Source organism: Mirounga leonina, unplaced genomic scaffold, assembly GCF_011800145.1.
Source record: "Mirounga leonina isolate KUSES-001 unplaced genomic scaffold, KU_Mleo_1.0 Mir_174, whole genome shotgun sequence".
Taxonomy (NCBI): Eukaryota; Metazoa; Chordata; class Mammalia; order Carnivora; family Phocidae; genus Mirounga; species Mirounga leonina.
This window is the reverse complement of record NW_023270451.1, coordinates 3,491,526-3,511,813: the sequence shown is the minus strand read 5'-3', so window position 1 is coordinate 3,511,813 and position 20,288 is coordinate 3,491,526. Positions and strand designations below refer to the sequence as shown.

The window sequence follows — 20,288 nt, the reverse complement described above, 5'->3', positions numbered from 1 at the left end:
GAGAACCACTCCAGGGAATCCAAAATCTGAAAAATAAGAGTTCCGAAAGAAAACAACAACAGGGGTTAGGGAAGAAATGGTCGTCAACAAAAAGTTCAAGAAAACGTCTCCAAACTAAAAGCCATGAGTTTCCAGGTAAAAAAGGCCCCCTGAGTGCCCAGAGAGGTGGAGGTTTTTCCGAGGTTGAGAAGGACCGCCCCCCCCACCTCCTTTGTCCGGAGAGTCTTTGGCCAAGGCCCACTTCCTGAGCGGCCGCGCCGGCCTCCTGCCAGCAGGGGGAGCGACGGCGCACGGCTGGCGACTGCGTGGGCAGGGCCTCTCTGGGAAGAGAGGAAGAAACCAGAGAGACGGAGGGGAAGTAGCGGTGGCGCGCAGCCCCACGGTCTCCCAGGCTGAGCGGGTGTGTGGCCGCCGGCCGCCGCCGAACCCTACAAGCCACGCTGGCTGCGCATGGAGCCGAGGACTCGCGCGGAGGCGGGATGCCCCCGGCCGGCGAGATCGGCGAGGCGCCGGCAGCCCCGGTGAGGCGGCCCTGGTGACCCGGGGGAGGGACACTGGTGACCCAGTGAGGCGGCACAGATCTCCCAAGGGAGAGTGTGTCTGTAAGGTGGCCCTGGCGGCCTGGGGACGTGATTTCCGAGGCCCGGGGGAGACAGCCCTTGCAATCTGGTGAGGGGGCACGGACCTCCCAGGGGAGGTGGTCCCAAGGCGGTAATTCTGGCGAGCCTGGTGACATGACACAGAGCTCTCTAGGGACGTGGCCCTGGAAGCTGGGCGCGGTAACTCCAGCCGTCCTGGGGAGGTGGCAGAGGTGGTCCCAAGGGCCACCTGCATCAGATGGCCCTGACCCCTCAGGGAGGCCCCAGGGGCCTCAGGGGGCCCCAGTGGATGCCCTCTGCGAATCTTGTATGAGTTCCCCGTATCTCCTTAGTCTTACCGTGTCCGTCGCACCTGTTCTTCTAGTGCTGCTCTGAAAGTGCTGACGAAAGGAAGGACGTCGAGGAGAAAAGTAAGCAGACTCGAAACACCTTAGCATTCTCTACCCAGCCATCTCTCCAAAACTCAGCCCTCCGCGGTCTGCAGCGAAGCGCCTTGGCCTGTTATCTTTTAGATGAATCTCTCTCTCTCTCTTTTGTACAATATGCTTGCATAGTATTAAGTACTGATTATCATTATATACGTATCTTTCTTTCTAAAATTGTAAAATATGGGATGATTTGGAGATAAGCACTTCCTGATCCCTACTTAGTGCAGGGACTGATGTGGATTTACTGGAGTGCTGCCCTTCATACTGGATTCAGAATGATTGGGGCCTGTCTGTTATTTTAATGAAGCATCAACTTATCATGCATCAGGAATTTGGAGGGGCTAATGATCTGGGAGAGATGATAGAGTCAAAATGGTAATTGCTTAGTTGTACTTTACCTTCGGTGAATTTACCATTAAAAGTTGATCTGGGAAGAAGAGTACAAGCGATAACTTATTTGCTGGATCTTGGTCTGGACAAGGAAGAGGGAAAAGGTCAATACCTCCATTTCCTACCTAGGACAGGAGCAGGAATGTCAGGAATGTGGACATTTGTCATTCTACTTTAATGAGCTAAGCATGGCAGGCTTTGGAAATCAAGGAGTCTTCAGGGACGTTTAAAGTGAAATTTATTAGGGCAGGAAGGGGAAAGGCATGTAACAGCTATCTCATCAGAGGGTTTTTGGTTCTTCTGACCATGGCAAGTAGTCTAGAATGAATAGTGGTAGGAGGAAGGGTGTCCACATTACTGCAGTGGCTTTAGGAGTTAGGCTTGCCCTTAACATTGCCTGCTGATACAGTCTGCCTCAGAAGGAAAGTTCTAAGTAGTCCATAGCACTTGACAGGCATAGCTCCCACAACTTAGCTCCTTTGTTAAAGGATTGGAGAGTACCGCATATCTTTCCGTTAAACCCTTCCCTTTTCCACCTTTGCCCATTCAGATGCCTGGAAGTTGGTGCCTACTGAGCTGCCATTTAGTAGAATGAGAGACACAGATTATAGACTTTGTCCTTGTCCCTCCTTTGGTGGCTTGGTCAACTTCTTTGCAATTAGGAGTGCTCATAACAAAAAACAGAAGAAGAAAGTCATAAAAACCTCGCAAATCATTGGTGTGTCATCTTACTGAATATCACTTGGGGTACCTGGGTGGCTCAGTTGGTTAAGCCTCTGCTTCTCCTTCTCCCTCTGCCACTCCCCCCTCCCGTGCTCTCTCGCTGTCTCTCAAATAACTGAATAAATGAATCTTTAAAAAAATATATTATTTGACTAAGAACGTACTGTGCTGTATTTAAATGGTGATGTCAAAAGAATATAATTTAAAGTGGCGCCTGGATGATTCAATCAGTTAAGCATCTGCCTTCGGCTCGGGACATGATCCAGGGATCCTGGGGATCGAGCCCCTCTTTGGGCTCTCTGCTCAGCAGGGGTCTGCTTCTCCCTCTGCCCCTCCCCCTGCTCATGCTTGAGCTCGTTCACTCTCTCTCTTTCTCTCTGAAAGAAAGAAATAAAATCTTTTTAAAAAAGAAAATCTAATTAAAAAAAGAATATGATTTAAAAGTAGGTGAAAAAAATTTAATTGAAAAAAAAAAATAAAAGTAGGTGAAGATAGAATTTGCTCCCAAAGCTACAGCAACCTTAGCATTCACCAGACAGTCCCTCCGCACATAGCCCTGCCTATAGGTGTCTGCAGATGCACCACGCAATGCACTTTTTTTTTAATGCACTTGTTTTATTTAAGATAAAAAAAGAGGACACTGTGACTCCTGTACATAATGGTAGATGGATTTCTGTATTAATAAAATTTGATGCAGACCAGCCAATTCAGCTCATATTTGAAGGAGGAAAAAAAAAAAGAAAATTGGGTTGAAAGTCAGGAAACATGGACTTTAATCCCGTTTATAACCTTTAAGTATAAGCTGGGCAAATGTTTAATTTATAGTTGGGAAGTTGAGGCATAGATTTATGCTAGTTTTGCTTCTACTTACTAGTGGGCTACTGGTTCTCAGCATACAAACAAGCTTTTAATTCTTATAAGTTGAATAGAACAAAGGAAAATTTGGTTTCGGGGAGCTGGGGAACATTCCCAGTCCTAAACACATTGGTATATACTCTGTTAATATTTTTTTTTTTTAAGATTTTATTTATTTATTTGAGAAAGAGAGTGAGGGAGGGAGACAGAGCACGAAACGGGGGAGGGTCAGAGGGAGAAGCAGACTCCCCGCTGAGCAGGTAGCCTGATGTGGGGCTCGATCCCAGGACCCTGAGATCATGACCTGAGCTGAAGGCAGACGCTTAACCGACTGAGCCACCCAGGCACCCCTATTCTGTAAATCTTTACATAAATAATTGAATATCTGACAGTTACATTTTGCATTTAGGCATTATCTTTTTTTTAGATATTCATATTTTCATTTTATCAGAAGTAACAGTTGTTTTGTAATGAGGCTGATTATAACCTCTTGCCTTTCTCTAATTGCTGCTTTCTTAAAACTTCATTTTTGGTAAAGAGCCAAGTTCTACAAGGGCAGCTCCAGGAAGAACAGAGGCGAAGTTCAACCAGTATTGCTCCCCAGGAGACTCTGTATTGTTCCCCCAGCTTTATCTCTCATGCACACACACTTTTCTTTTTTTTTTTAGACATTGCTGTAGTCTCTGTAATTAAACATATGCTAGTACAATCAAGCCTTTTTTTTTTTAAAGATATTATTTACTTATTTGACAGACAGAGACAGCGAGAGAAGGAACACAAGCAGGGGGAGTGGGAGAGAGAGAAGCAGGCTCCCCACTGAGCAGGGAGCCCGATGTGGGGCTCGATCCCAGGATGCTGGGATCATGACCTGAGCGGAAGGCAGTCACTTAATGACTGAGCCACCCAGTTGCCCCTACAGTCAAGCTTTTAATTTGTTTATAACTCACTGTGAATGGTTTGTTTAGAGAGGACCAAATCCTTTAGTTAAACCTGAAGTAGAGAAATACACTGTATGTTCAGGTTTATTCTAAGGTTTGGTTTCTAGGAAGTCTGCTTTTTCTCTGGGGCCTTATTTTATAGCACTTATTTCATCTGGAGATCTTACATTTTTACATTATCTTTTTTTTTTTAAAGATTTTATTTATTTATTTATTTGAGGGAGAGAGAGCACAAGCTGGCGGGGGGGTGCAGAGGGGGTGGGAGAGAGACAAGCAGACTCCCCACTGAGCATGGAGCCCGATGTGGGGCTTGTTCTCACAACCCCAAGATCACGACCAGAGCTGAATCCAAGAGTCAGACACTTAACCGCCTGTGCCACCCAGGCTCCCCCCCACCTTTTTTAAAATCTGTAAGTACTACTCAAACCTAGGGAGAGTAAGCCCTGTCTGTGGGATAATTCAAATACCAAGTTTCCTAACCTTCTCCAGGAAGAAGGATATCACAAGTAAGCAAAAGGGGATAGCCTGCACATGAAACAGACACTTCAGAGGAAACAGTATCTCTAACACGCAGGGCTGGAGTAGAAAGAGCTGTGGCAGCATCCGCATATCACGGCACTCTTACCTTCTTTGCCAACACGCCTCCGTGGCTTCAGGTTTCCCTGCGGTGTAGGCACGTCCAGCCTGGCACAGACCGTCAGGGAAGGTAGAGATGGAGGAACTCTGCAAAAGAGGAGCAGTGCTGTTGGTCCACAAATTGAGGACAGTGGAAGAGAATTTAATTTCCTGTGAAGTGGATTAAATGTTTACTAGAAATTTGTTTCTTTGAATAAAAATTGAAAATCTATTATTTATGTATTTGAATCTTGCTTCATTCCATAAAGAATTAGAGGCAGCTTAAATTGCTTAATTCTTAAGGCATCATGGATAGTGGAAGAAGGTATGGATGCTTGCAGAGTGAAAAACTGACTTGGAAATGATAGGAAATGATCGGCGTTCAAGTGTAGAATAAGGAATGGGCTCTTTGGGAAATCCGACCCACCGAATGGGGTGAGAGCAAAGCTACACAGTGTTCCTGTTTTCAATGGGCATGGTTTGCTCATCACAGGCCCTGCTACCTTTGCTACCACTCTTCCCTAGAAATGGCTCAGGGTTCCAAGTCACCTGCTTTTGTCCATTCAGTAAGTACAGTGTGGGTCAGTCCAAGTCTAGTTTATTGGCGATGGAAGGAGTCTCACTTCAGATGGTACAACTTAGTGGTTGCACCAGTCATTTTGAGTTTTTCTTAGTAATTTGTATTTTCTTTCACACTTCCTTTTATTCTTTTTCTGACATGGGCATCTTTGTACAATGGCATTTGAAGCTTTTAAAACGTTTTTACTCTTTTTTTAAGAAGATTTATTTATTGTTTATTAGAGAGAGAGAGAGCACGCACATGCACGAGCAGGGGGAGGGGCAGAGGGAGAGAGAGAATCTCAAGCAGTCTCCTCACTGAGCATGGAGCCCAATGTGGGGCTCGATCTCACGACCTTGAGATCATGACCTGAGCCAAAACCAAGAGTCGGACACTCAACCGACTGAGCCATCCAGATGCCCCTAAAACTTTTTTACTCTTACATAATAAGGAGTTTTTATTCATTGGTCAGCCTTTCAATTTTTTTCATATACTTGAAATCTTTCAATATTTTTCCTTTTTTTTAACATTTTAAAACCAGAGTCCTCCTTTGGTGTTATTCTAGACCACATTATCTGTTTCCTTACAGATTTTAAAAATATATTACTACTTTAATAAAAACCACATCAATAAAATAAGATTTGACCTTTTTTCCCCCTCTACTAATAAAATAGATTTGTAAGATAAAAGTCTTCTGGAAAAGTTTAATATCTGCTTGTAACTGCATTGTCATGCCAACATCTGTTGAAACCCATGGTTATTAGGACAGACTTCAGGAATTTCCCTTCACTCTGAATTTCCTCAGCTCCTAAGCATTTTGTAGTACTTGACTGATAGATTGCTTTATAGCTATTCATTTGGGTATTTGTGTGTGTGTGTGTACAAAAAAAATCCAAAACATCCACATATATGCATATAGATCTATACATACTATATATATTCATTTTGATATTTGTGTGTGTGTGTATATAGTATATATACATGAACATATATATACATACCATATATAGTGTTTTCTTTAAATTACTAAATTTTGAAGGTAGATATATTGCTTTGTATTATCTTTTGTATTTCCTTTAGCCCCGTGGTACTTAGTAATGTTGAATAATTGTTATTCTTTTGTTTTAGGTGACATAAATATTACAGCTCTTGTTGGAAATGAACAAGTCAATGAAGATGCAGATAATGGTGATCTCCCTTCTTACGTGTCTGCATTTATAGAAAAGGAAGTTGGAAATGACCTTAAATCTTTAAAGAAACTTGATAAACTCATAGAACAGATGACAGAAAATAAAATGCAATTAGAAGAACAGGCAAGTATTAAAACTCATTGAAATAATATCAGAAGTATACACATACTATAATATAAACATAACCATTATTGTATAGGGAATTTTGAAGATATAGCTTGTGACAAATAGTCTAATCATTTAAAACTGTTTAATAGGTTTTAAGACTTACAGTGTGCTAGATATTTTATGAATTATGTAAAAGAGAAGGATCCTGAGGCTGCCTGGCTGGTTCCGTTGGTGGAGTGTGCGACTCTTGATCTCGGGGTTGTGAGTTTGAGCCCCATGTTGGGTGGAGAGATGACCTAAAAATAAAATCTAAAAAAAAAAAAAAAAGACAAAGTTCCTGCTGATATTATTTGGGTCTTAAAAATATGACAGCTAACATTTTAAGTAGCTTTTCATACAGTGACTTTTAAAGTGCTTCTATAACTAAGTCATTTCATGGTACACAAAAATGTTGTAACACCATCATTCCAAACTTTGTATATACCCACTCATAAGGAGAAAACATGAAAACAAATATAACATAATAGTGGTTATTTCTGAGTGGTGGGTTAACAGGTGATTTATTCACATCTTTCTGTATTTTCAAGTGTTTTCTTTTTACAGTGAACATATTACTTAACATAGTTTTTTTTTTTTTTTTTTTTAAGATTTTATTTCTTTATCTGAGACAGAGAGAATGAGAGAGACAGAGAGCACATGAGAGGGGGGATGGTCAGAGGGAGAAGCAGGCTCCCTGCAGAACAGGGAGCCCGATGCGGGACTCGATCCAGGGACTCCAGGATCATGACCTGAGCCGAAGGCAGACGCTTAACCATCTGAGCCACTCAGGCGCCCTAAAATTTCTCACTCTTATATCTACACCCCAGTTCTCTTGGAATTCAGTTTCTCAAATCCTCAGATAACTCTAACATTTTATCCGGTTAATTGTCTTTTTTTTTTTTTTATAAGATTTTATTTATTTATTTATTTGAGAGAGAGAGCGAGCACAAGAGGGGGGAGCGGGAGAGGGAGAAGCAGACTCCCCGCTGAGCAGGGAGACCGATGCAGGACTCGATCCCGGGACTCCAGGATCATGACCTGAGCCGAAGGCAGTCGCTTAACCAACTGAGCCACCCAGGCGCCCACTTAACATAGTTTTTAAAACACCCAGTGAATGTAATCTTAAAAAAGTAAGTGGCTCGCTGTACCTGCAATAGAGTGTCTGTCAAGGACGCCAGGTTTCCATCCTGTAACTACCACGCGGTGGTGGAGCCGCACACCGTGTGTGGCTGATTGGTGTTAGCCCTGGGTGGTCAGTCGTCCTGTGTTCCCACCCCCAGCACCTCAGGCCTCCCGTGCTCCTGTCTTACATCACGTCTACCAAGAGTCTCTTTAAGTATGGCCCTGCCCCGTCCTCCTCCTCCACTCTGCAGGCAAGCTGTCTGTGCTGGGCGTTCTCCGAGGAAATCACACAGCGGGAGCATGGATGCCAGCCCAGACGAGCGGTCTTCAGCCCCACCTGGCAGTCCGTCCTGGCTCCTCCCCTGGGAAGGTCGGCTCCTCTGCCACTCCCCTCGCTGTTCTTCCGAATTCTGCCCCAAGATAACTACCCCATCTGGCCGTTCTGTCTTTTCCTTTTCCCAAAAAGCACAAATTAAGAGCACTTAGCACGAATCCATTGAACAGTCTACCCCACATCCCACAAACCTATTTGCCATTTCTACTTCTTAATTCAGCAAAGGATCAATGCGAGACAGTCCTCATGCCTCAGATCCTACCTGCCACCCGAGTGAGCTTGCTTCACACTTCTGTAGTTTGCTCCTCTGCCCCTCAGCCAGTCCTGTCCCCTCAGCATAGGGACACACACACGTTTTCCTTAAACCCAAACAAAAAACCCTCCCCTCATCTTTTACTAGATGATGTTAATTCCTTCCTTTTACTGTTAGGCTTCCTCAGAAAGTCATCTTTCTTTACGTCTATCTCCACTTCCCAGTCAGGCTCGTTTCCCTGATGACCATGGAAGCTTCTGCCGAAGTCCCTAACTGAAGCTTAAATTCAGCATGTCTGTCTCTTCAAATGCTTCCCTTCCTTGGAAAATGGTACCATCATCTGCCTGTCACTCGGGCCTGAAACCTAGGAGCCCTCCTAGATTGCCCTTCATCCTGCCTCCACTACCCCATCACCAAGACATCAGAGTTTTGCCCCCCTTCACATCTCTGGTGTCTGGGTCTGTCCCCTCATTCCCACCCCTGCTGCCACCACCCCAGTTTAGGGCTGCAGCCTCTCCTGCACTTGATGGCAGTTTGCCCATCTTCTGCTTCCTTCCCTCCCCACAGTAACTATCATTTGTATTCTTTTTTTTTTTTTTAAGATTTTATTTATTTATTTGACAGAGAGAGACACAGCGAGAGAGGGAACACAAGCAGGGGGAGTGGGAGAGGGTGAAGCAGGCTCCCTGCAGAGCAGGGAGCCCGATGTGGGACTCGATCCCAGGACCCTGGGATCATGACCTGAGCCGAAGGCAGTCACTTAACCAACTGAGCCACCCAGGTGCCCTCATTTGTATTCTTTACAGAAACTGTATTATGTGTAAATAAGCAAATACATATAAAACATAGTTAAAATCTTTTATGTATGTATAAGCATATGTATACTTTAAATATGCATAGCTTAACTTTTTATAATTAATATATTACTTTTTTCATATCAGTGTATATAGATCTCTCTTTTGTAATGGTTTTATGGTATTCAACTATGGCTGTATATCATTTATTTGACTAGGCCCTTGTTGGTCGACATTTTTGCTGTTCCCAGTTTTTATTATTGCAAGTAATAGGAGAATAAACATAATATTTTGTCACTTTATGTTCTAAATCATAAATCTAATGGAATGATTCCCTTGTTAAAATCTCTTGGGGCGCCTGGGTGGCTCAGTTGGTTAAGCATTCGACTCTTGATCTCAGCTCACGTCTTGATCTTAGGGTCATGAGTTCAAGCCCCACGTTGGGCTTCGTGCTGGCATGGAGCCTACTTGAACAAAAAGAAAAAAAGAAGCTCTTACTGGCTTCCCATTGCCTGTTGGGAAAAGCCCACATCCTTCTACAGCACAAGATGCTCCTGTGATCTTGTCTCCCCCTACCATCTAGACTCATCTCTTCTTTCTCCATTTTTTTGAACTGTGTTCTGTGCCTTCCCCAGCTCTTTGCTGTTCTCTCATCCTGACTGAGCCGTTCCTTTTGCCTGGAATGCCCTTTTCCTTCCGAAGTTCCCAAGAAAATTCCCGCCCGTCCTGCGAAGGTCTGTGCAGGAGCGGTGCAGCGCAATTGCCTTGCACCTCAAAACCTCGATATCCAAAGTGTGGGAGCTTGTTAGACACGCGGAATCTCAGTCCCTACTTGAGACCTGATGAGTTCACACTGGCATTATACCAGATCTCTAGGTGATTCCTACGTACATTCAGGTTTGGGAAGCACTACCTTAGCCACCATTACACCTAGCATCTCTCTCTTACTGCATTAACCCCATAATACGGGAGGTATGTGCTTCCATTTCTCTTCCACACCAACTGAGCTTTAGGGCAGATGCTATGTCTTCTTTATCTGTCTATTCCTAGCACAGGGCCTTGGGCAAAGTGTTTGATTAAACTGAAATTCTCCTATAATAGTCTTTATATTGTACTGATACCTAACGATTGTATATGTTTTTCCATATGCTATAAGAAGAATTAATAAATACCATATCTCAAGGCATTACCTGGTTATCATCTTACCAGGTCAGTGGTTCTCAACCTGGACTTAAATCAGAATCACCTGGGTAACTTTTGTGACGTACAGATACTCAGACTTTTAGAATCAGAGCTTCATTTGTTTTTGAAGGAAAGTATTTAGTAGATAAAGCATAAAAATATTCTCTGGCTGGACCCTCTGAAAGCGCTGAGCTTCATGAAGGCAGATCCAGAGGTGCTTACTGGGGCAAAAGGCTGCTCCCCACCCATCTCCGCATATAGCATTTCGTGTTTAGGTTTGCTGGGTACAGGATGCAGAAATCACACCTTTCTTTTGAAGCTTATAATTGACAATTTTCAATTCTGTTAGAACAAACATGTATTTTGAAGGTAATAGGTTTAAAAAGGTTATGAAAATTGTATCTGATTGCTGCTGTTCTTTTTTGTTTTTTCTTTGGTATGGTCAGGTACTTACGATTTCATCAGAAATCCCTAAAAGAATTCAGAATGCCTTAAAAAATGCAGAAGAATCAAAGCAATTCCTTAATCAGTTTCTGGAGCAAGAAACTCACCTCTTCAGTTCCATTAACAGCCATTTGCTGACGGCACAGCCCTGGATGGAAGATCTTGGGGCCATGATCAACCAAATTGAAGAGATTGAGCGCCATCTTGCTTACCTTAAATGGATTTCACAAATTGAAGAACTAAGGTAAAAAGGGCTTCTTTGTTCTCATAATTACTATTTTCCTTTGAGGCTCTTCTTACTGAGTGTATGCATGCCATTAAATAATTGAGTTAATTAAAGATTATAATAATGTAATTTTACCAGTTGTTATGAAAATAGCATTATGATAATGATTCTTTTCCTTTATTGTGAATGAACATAAGCTTTTCAGGGAGCTTAATTTGCATTTGAAAGAAAGTAATCTAAGTAAAAATTTTAAGTCCTATAGTTGTGTTGTGAATACATGATAACTACTTTTATAAAACCAAATTAATAAAACAACTCTTCAGTGTGGTAATATTCTCTTTTACTTTTTAGACATGGTCACTTGATGAAATGGATTGCTTTTCTAAAATTTGAATCATTTTTTTTTTAAGATGTTTATTTGAGAGAGAACACAAGAGAGAGAGAGAGAGCACACAAGCAGGGAGAGAGGGAGAAGCAGACTCCCCACTGAGCAGGGAGTCCGATGTGGGGCTCCATCTCAGGATACCCCCCTCCCCACCCCCATGCACTGCCCCACCCCCACCCCCACCCGCCATGGGATCATGACCTGAGCTGAAGACAGATGCTTAACTGACTGAGCCACCCTGGTGCCCCCAATGGAAATCATCAAACAAAAGCTACACAGTATTCTTAGATGTAACAGAGTTTTGCTACCTGTGGTTAGGGGAAAAAGAAGTACATACTTCTCTGTGAATTGAATGTGTATTACTGGTGTTGACTGTGTCTGGTATTGCCTTTCAGACAAGATAAATTAACATTTCTGCCTAGATTGGCAGATTATTTGGTTTCATGATATAGTCCCCCAGCCCCTCCAAACTGCATAGTTCCATCCTGCTTTGTTTTAACTACTCTTGCTCCAAAGCTGTCAGCAACCATTCATGTTGTCTGGAAGACTTGAGGAAGAAAGGTCATACAAGAGTCTTAATGTCCCATTGTAAATGTATCACAGTTAATATACTTTGTTATGTCTTCCAAAGAGTAATGTGGTATCATTTTATCCTGCATGTTTCTCAGTATTTTAAAGAATTTTACCTATCAGGGGGTGCCTTGGTGGCTCAGTCGTTAAGCGTCTGCCTTCGGCTCAGGTCATGATCCCAGGGTCCTCGGATCGAGCCCCGCATCAGGCTCCCTGCTCCTCAGGAAGCCTGCTTCACCCTCTCCCACTCCCCCAGCTTGTGTTCCTTCTCTCACTCTCTCTCCCTCTCTCTGTCAAATAAATAAAATCTTAAAAAAAAAAAAGAATTTTACCTATCAGTACAGTGTGAAAATCTTTGGTTTGCATCTGAGTTTTACATTTACAGAAAGAGTGATATGCCCAAGATTGTGGTGTTACCAGTGATTCCAGAAATCAGTTTAAGCTTTTTAGACCATCTCCTTCGTGTGTAGATAAATTATTTGCAGTAAACGAGTTTTAAACCTTGCTTCTTTTTATTTCACCGTCCCTTGCTCCTCTGAAAGATAATACCAATAAGGAGCAATAACTTTATTAAGTAGAATAAATTGTTTAAAAGTCTCACTCTTGTAGTAGCCAAGGTAATAGATTAATTAAAATAGGACTATGGTTATGGATAGCTTTTATCTGATGTTGGAATTGTTTAAAAGAGAAATTTGGCCTAGAAATCATGTTAGAAATAGGAATCAAATTCATAATCAAGTAGAGCACAGCTATTTCTCTTTAATAACATGCTCTTTCCTTTAGGTCTTCCATGATAAATCTCTATTTCTGGCTTCCTTTGGGCTTCTGAGATTTTCCTCATCTCCTAAATTCTAACATTAAACTGCTTTTCATTCTGTAGCACTCTCTTTTTTAAAAGAGCAGTGTTCTGGGGCAGCTGGGTGGCTCAGTCAGTTGAACATCTGATTCTTGATTTCTGCTCAGGTCATGATCTCAGGGTCCTGAGATCAAGCCCCTTGTCCAGTTCTGCACTCAGTGGGGAGTCTGCTTGAGATTCTCTCTCCCTCTGTGTCTGCCCCTCCCAATTGCTCTCTTCCACTCTCTCTCAAATAAATAAATCTTTAAAAATTTTTTTAAATTAAAGTTTTTTTGTCCTTATTCTTAGATGGCTTAAGCAATGGAATATTATTTTTTAAAAAAATTTGAGAGAGAGTGCAAGCCAAGGAGGGGCAGAGGGAGAGAATCTTAAGTAGGCTCCACACCCCTGCACAGAGTCTGACGGGGTCCATCTCATGACTTTGAGGTTATGACCTGAGCCTAAATCGAGAGTTGGATGCTTAACTGACTGAGCCACCCAGGTGCCCCTAGAATATGTATGGTTTTTTTTTTTTATTATTTTTATTTTTATTTTTTTTTAAGATTTTATTTATTTATTTGTGAGAGAGAGAGAGAGCATGAGATGGGGGAGGGTCAGAGGGAGAAGCAGACTCCCCGCCGAGCGGGGAGCCCGATGCGGGACTCGATTCCGGGACTCCAGGATCATGACCTGAGCCGAAAGCAGTCGCTCAACCAACTGAGCCACCCAGGCGCCCTGGTTTTTTTTTTAAAGATTTTATTTATTTATTTTACAGAGAGAGAGACACAGCGAGAGCAGGAACACAAGCAGGGAGAGCGGGAGAGGGAGAAGCAGGCTTCCCACTGAGCAGAGGAGCCCAATGTGGGGCTCGATCCCAGGACCCTGGGATCATGACCTGAGCCGAAGGCAGATACTTAACCTGGGTGCCCTGTAATATGTATTTTTTATCAAAAGAAACATCTCATTTTAATTTTTTTATTTTCATTTTTTATTGAAGTATAGTTGACACACAACATCTAATATTTAAGTAAAGTGTTTGCTTTATAAAGTCAAATAAACAAAATGGTAGGTAGCTCATGGGATCTATTTGGCTGGTTTCAAAGAATTTAATTAATTGGTTTTACATGGAAATCTTGATTTCTGGCTTTCTTAGAAAAATTAAAAGCTTTGGCCACATTGGTAAAAAAGCCACTTCTAGCTGGTGCTTCCTTTTTCCTTGTATGTAACTTTATATACAACAGGAGGGAGAAGCAGTTTTTCTGCATTTGGAATTATTTGAACAAACTATCTTTGAAGTTTGCTTGGCCTCATTTTGCAGCGATAACATTCAGCAATATCTGATGACCAATAATGTCCCAGAGGCAGCCTCTACTCTGGTATACATGGCAGAACTTGACATCAAGCTTCAGGAATCATCTTGTACTCATCTTCTTGCCTTCATGAGAGCCACTGTTAAATTCTGGCATAAGATTCTCAAGGACAAACTTACAAGGTAAGGAATTCACCCATATTTCATGGTAATTGCTTTCAGATGGATATTTGATGACTGTTGTATTTTAACTGAAACACGTGTGTTACTTCACTGTTACAGTGATTTTGAGGAAATTTTGGCCCAACTTCATTGGCCCTTCATCACACCCCCCCAGTCTCAAACTGTTGGCTTGAGTCGACCAGCCAGTGCCCCTGAGATATACACTAACCTGGAGACACTGTTTTGTCAGCTTCTGAAACTACAAACCTCGTATCCTTGTTGGAGTTAAAACTTACTAAAATTGCTTTTTTTCTAGAGTGGATTCGTGGCTAGAGAGTAAAACTTTTTGAAAGTGGCCAAGAAGCCAAACAGGAGTACTGGGTTTGGACTTGATCTGTATATACCCGTGGAGTGGTGGATTATTCTCCTTCGGAGTGAATTGCATGTGGGGCAGGGGAGGGTCGGTCTGAAATACGTGTGACCCAAGTTTACATGACACATAGGTTACATTACACGTAGGTCTCTTGGGATTAAAAATGGCAATTGGGAGGAGACCTTAGTAACTTCGTGTTATTTAATAAAGTGATTATTTGAATGTGTTTCCTTCCTTACTACTATTTTTTATTTTAGGAAAGAGAGATTAATTCTAATAACATTTTCGGTGCACTTTTTATTGAAATCATGTAATGTAAAATTATGTGTATTACAGTTAATTTTACTTACTGTCATATATTTGTTGGAAAAATATATCACGTATATATATGTATATATACACACATATATATGTACTTATCTTTTTCCTTGACTCGACTATGTCAGAGATGAATTACTTACTGAGCCAAAACAACTTCCAGAAAAATACTGTCTTCCTGCCTCCCCGTCTGTCATTCTGCCCCTCCAGATCATGCTGACGCCCCTTCAGAAGAGGTTCAGGTATCACTTCAGAGGGAACCGCCAGACTAACGTCATAAGCAAGGTGTGCTTTCTCAACTCTTGTCCTTGGTTTTTATTAATAGCAAATGTGAAGCGTTCTGTACTTTTTCTGGTTTAAGTTAAAATCTGATTCCACTCACACTTCTGTTTTTTCCCTAAAGAGCTAAATTCCTGTTTTGTCACTGCTCTTAATAGATCTTTTTCCGGACTTGTGTTGAGAAGTTGTCGGAATCCGCTAGCTCATTAGCATGTCTTGCCCATACAGCCATAAATCATTTTAGCATCAACAATCTGTTCAAAAGCTAATACTCAACTCTCTTGACTTCCGCTTCTCTTTCTGATATATTTAGAAACCCGAAGGAGCAATTTGCACAGTGAAACATGGGGGCCCAGGTGTAAACGGTGCCCCACAAATGCCAGAGCATTTTTTTCCTGGTTCTTAAATTTAGCTTATTCTTTCGTATTTATGGGGCTCCCCCTTTTTTGGATGGGGTGTTGGTGGAAAGAAGAATAGAACGAATTAGTAAGTAGTGAGACAAAGCAATAAACCTAAAGCTGTAGAGAAGCAGTAAGAAAGGTAAGAAAATTGTGAGTTATGTTGATTCCTTTCTAAAGTGTGGTTTGGTTCTACTCTGTCATCAAGCCTAAACTATACAGTCCCTGAGATTACAGATGCCCGTTACTCATGTTTGTATTTCCAGCATCTAGCACACAACAGGGATTTACCGCTCAGTAAATGTTTTTGAATACCTGCCCAACAAAACGTGTAAGGTTTGTAGAATCGGCTCTAGGGACAATTTTAAAAGCTGCTACTTATATTTACTTTTCTATGATTATACCTGTTTTAAGGTATGTGTTGTTTTGTTTTCTTAATTTACCTTTTCAAAAGAGAGAGCAGAAGAAAATCAAGTTTAAAAGTTATTTTGGAATGTTATGGCCAAAAAGTCCAATTTAAAGGCCATCAGATCTTTGTAATGCTCATCATTTTACGTATTTCCAAAGGGCTACATTTTATTTTTTATTTTATTTTTTAAAGATTATTTATTTATTTAAGAGAGAGAGAGAGAGGCAGACTCCCCGCTGAGCAGGGAGCCCAGTGTAGGACCCGATCACAGGACCCTGGGATCATGACCTGAGCTGAAGGCAGACACTTAACTGACTGAGCCACCCAGGCGCCCCCAAAGTGCTGCGTTTTCAGTATATATGGTATTGTAAATTTATGAGTTTATTGACTTATGCCACGTTTGGGAATTTGTTGGGAGGACATTGGGAAACATTTGATTATTAAGCCTGACATGACCTTAAAGTTCAGAGTAGAAATTGCATTCTTACATATAGGAATTTTCAACTAATTTTTTTGTAAGTGCTGCGTGTATACAATTAAATGGAGCCCTTTAATTGTAACTTTTTAGGTGGAATGACTTAAGAATTGAAACTGTTTACTTCTTTCCTTAGCCTGAGTGGTACCTGGCTCAAGTACTTATATGGATCGGGAATCACACTCAGTTTCTGGACGAGAAGATTCAGCCAATATTAGACAAAGTGGGCACTTCAGTAAGTGCTAGGGTAAGAGACTCGGTCCTAAGCATTCCAATTTTAGAGTTGGTTGTGTCCACAAATAGCCTGTCATCTACATTACCTTATGCTTACATATTTCTTTCAGCTCGAATTTTCCCGGGGCCTTATGATGCTTGTTCTTGAGAAGTTAGCTGCTGATATTCCATGTCTGCTCTATGATGACAATCTCTTCTGTCATTTGGTGGATGAAGTGCTTTTGTTCGAAAGGGAGCTACACAGTGTTTATGGGTATCCTGGCACTTTTGCCAATTGTATGCATATTCTATCAGAGGAAACCTGTTTTCAGAGATGGTTGACTGTGGAGAGAAAGTGTAAGTGTTCATGTGGCCATCAGGTGGGGAGAATTGTCTCCTTTTGTGGGTGTTAATTTTTGGTGTTTTTCTCCACCAGTTCTGGTAGAAACTAGAGTCATCTGAAATTTTCTTGGTCAGAGTTTACCAAGGTGCCTTATTTGCTTCCCATCAAACTTCAGTTTTTCTTGAATTTACACTTGCACGGTACATGTTTCCAGAGTGCAGCAGTCAAGCCGGTGGAGCATAGTATTAGCTGTCCTACAGATTGTACTACACTGTTTCGGTTCTTGGTAGAAGCTGTGGGATGTAATTTGTCTAATCACTTCAAATATTTTGAAGATTTGGGGTAGGGATGGCGGGGAGAAGTCAAGTATCTTGTTCGACCCTAAACCAGAGCATGTTAAATATAGTGCAACCAGTATGAGGTTGTGGGTTTGTTTATATTTACAGGAAAGTCATTCCTAAAAAACTGCTGAAAATTAAGAATGAGTGTAACTATTTAATTGACATATTCCTTTTTTCTGCATATCAGTTGCTCTTCAAAAAATGGACTCAATGCTTTCATCAGAAGCTGCCTGGATATCCCAATATAAAGATATCACCGATGTGGATGAGATGAAAGTTCCAGATTGTGCAGAGACTTTTATGACGCTACTACTGGTGATAACTGGTAAGTAGAAGTCTTTTAAGATATAACTTTGTTCTGGGACGCCTGGCTGGCTCATTCGTTAAGCGTCTGCCTTCAGCTCAGGTCATGATCCCAGGGTCCTGGGATCAAGCCCTGCTTCGGGCTCCCTACTCTGTGGGAAGCCTGCTTCTCCCTCTCCCCCTCCCCCTGCTTGTGTTCCTTCTCCCGCTGTGTCTCTGTCAAATAAATAAATAAAATCTTAAAAAAAAAAAAAAGATATAACTTTGTTTTAAAAGTACTGATTCTTCATATAGTACTTTTTTAAGTAGTTCAACAAAATTAATATCATATAGTGGTTGTTATAATATCTTCAAATACAGCTTCTATTTTGGTAGAACTCTAGTACAATATTCTAGCTTTCAGATTTTTAATAATTCAAGATCTTTTTTTTTTTAAAGATTTTATTTATTTATTTGACAGAGAGAGACACAGCGAGAGAGGGAACACAAGCAGGGGAAGTGGGGGAGGGAGAAGAAGGCTTCCCGCAGAGCAGGGAGCCCGATGCAGGGCTTGATCCCAGGACCCTGGGATCATGACCTGAGCCGAAGGCAGATGCCCAACGACTGAGGCACCCAGGCGCCCCAATAATTCAAGATCTTAAACATTGGTATATATTAGGAGCAAATTCCTGAATGGTTACCTAAAAATAATTAAATGAGAATTAATTTTATGACCTGAATTCTCTTTCCATTCAGCTTAAGTGTCTTCAATAGATTGACCTGACTTTTAAATATTGTTTTTTTCTCCTTGATATAGAAAAGATTGCAGAAGGGGCACCTGGGTGGCTCAGTTGGTTAAGCATCTGCCTTTGGCTCAGGTCATGATCCCGGGGTCCTGGGATCGAGTCCCGCATCAGGCTCCTTGCTCAGGGGGAGCCTGCTTCTCCCCCTCCCTCTGCCCCCCACTCATGCTTGCTCTCTCTCTCTAGTGCTCTCTCTCTCTCTCTCAAATAAATAAATAAATAAAAAGATTGCAGAAGAATACAATAATAAAGTAACTTTAAGGATTGAAATAGTAATAGGAACTCTTTTTACCTGCAAGAATGTTCTGACTGAAGGGGGACCTAGCAGCCTCTAGCCCTGTTTGGCCCATACTCGTCTGCATTGTCCCACTGGAGACTTGCTGGTGCTCCAGGTGCCCCTGAGCCTCAATACCACCATCCTCCTCTGGCTTGTCCATTTCTTGGGCCTGTGTAGTCACCTGAAGAAATGTCATTCCAACCTAGCCAGTAAATAATTCCATATTCTTAACTGTAAGAAGAATATGAAAAACACCAAAACATAAGAAATCTAAAAAAACTCATGTTTTTGTTTTTAAAGATTTTATTTATTTATTTGACAGAGAGAGAACACAAGCAGGGGAAGCAGCAGGCAGAGGGAGAAGCAGGCTCCTGCTGAGCAGGGAGCCTGATGTAGGTCTCGATTCCAGGACCCTGGGATCATGACCTGAGCCAAAGGCAGACGCTTAACCAACTGAGCCACCCAGGTGCCCCAAAACTCATGTTTTTTATTTTATTTATTTATTTATTTATTTAAAAGATTTTATTTATTCATTTGACAGAGAGAGACAGCGAGAGAGGGAACACAAGCAGGGGGAGTGGGAGAGGGAGAAGCAGGCTTCCTGCGGAGCAGGGAGCCTGATGCCGGGCTCGATCCCAGGACCCTGGGATCATGACCTGAGCCGAAGGCAGCCACTTAACCAACTGAGCCACTCAGGCACCCCAAAATTCATGTTTTTTAAAAACTTTTTATTAGGGAAATTTTTTAATGTACACAGAAGTGATATAATATAATGAACCCTCAGGTATCTGTACTAAAGTTTAAAAGTTTAAAGTAAAAAAGTTTATATTTTTTTTCTCCTCAACTTTTCTTAGAGTATTTTAACTGAGCCACCCAGGCATCCTCTTTTCTTGGAGTATTTTAAAGAACCAGACATCATTACACCTGTGAATTCTTTTTTTTTTTTTTAATATTTTATTTATTTATTTGAGAGAGAGAACATGAGCGGGAGGGGCAGAAGGAGAGGGACAGAGAGAGTCTCAAGCAGACTCTGCACTGAGCATGGAGCCTGATGGGGGCTGGATCTCATAATCCTGAGATCACAACCTGAACTGAAACCAAGAGTTGGATGCTCAACCAACTGAGCCACCAGGAGCCCCTCACCTAAATTCTTAAATGTAAATCTTGTAACCTATTGTAGTTTTTCCTTCATTTTATTTATTTTATATATATAGATATATATATATTTTTTTTTTTTTTTTTAAGATCTTATTTATTTATTTGCCAGAGAGAGAGGACAGGCAGGGAGAGCAACAGACAGAGGGAGAAGCAGGGAGCCCAACATGGGACTCGATCCCAGGACCCTGGGATCAGGACCCGAGCCAAAGGCAGACACCCAACTGACTGAGCCACCCAGGCGTCCCGGGATTTTTATTTATTTGAGAGAGCATGAGCGGGGGCCTGGGGGGGGGGGTTGGGGTAAAGGGGCAGAGGGAGAGAGAAGCAGGCTCTCCTCTGAGCATGGAGCCCAACTTGGGGCTCCATCCCAGGACCCTGGGATCGTGACCGAAGTCAAAGGCAGACGCTTGCAGGGTTCCTGGGTGGCTCAGTCGGTTAGGCGTCTGCCTTCGGCTCAGGTCATGATCCCAGGGTCCTGGGATCGAACCCCACATTGGGCTCCCCCTGCTGAGCGGGGAGCCTGCTTCTCCCTCTCCCTTTGCCTACTGCTCCCCCTGCT

General features: G+C 42.1%; 1 protein-coding gene across 4 annotated transcripts in view; it reads left to right on the top strand.

The window, feature by feature from the left end:
• Positions 1-345: 345 nt before the first annotated feature.
• RINT1 (RAD50 interactor 1) overlaps positions 346-20,288 on the top strand; it is a 31,950-nt gene continuing 12,007 nt past the window's right edge. The window contains exons 1-10 of one of the 4 annotated variants that reach the window (XM_035020384.1): positions 360-521; positions 964-1,009; positions 6,236-6,420; positions 10,576-10,817; positions 13,908-14,081; positions 14,181-14,330; positions 14,880-15,036; positions 16,449-16,547; positions 16,657-16,882; positions 17,397-17,534. In XM_035020384.1, the coding sequence (XP_034876275.1) occupies positions 480-521; positions 964-1,009; positions 6,236-6,420; positions 10,576-10,817; positions 13,908-14,081; positions 14,181-14,330; positions 14,880-15,036; positions 16,449-16,547; positions 16,657-16,882; positions 17,397-17,534 (1,459 nt within the window). In that variant the 5' untranslated portion in view covers positions 360-479. Of the gene's footprint in view, positions 522-963; positions 1,010-6,235; positions 6,421-10,575; positions 10,818-13,907; positions 14,082-14,180; positions 14,331-14,879; positions 15,037-16,448; positions 16,560-16,656; positions 16,883-17,396; positions 17,535-20,288 lie in introns of those variants that run through there. The other 3 variants (XM_035020382.1, XM_035020385.1, XM_035020386.1) reach the window with 3 other exon arrangements.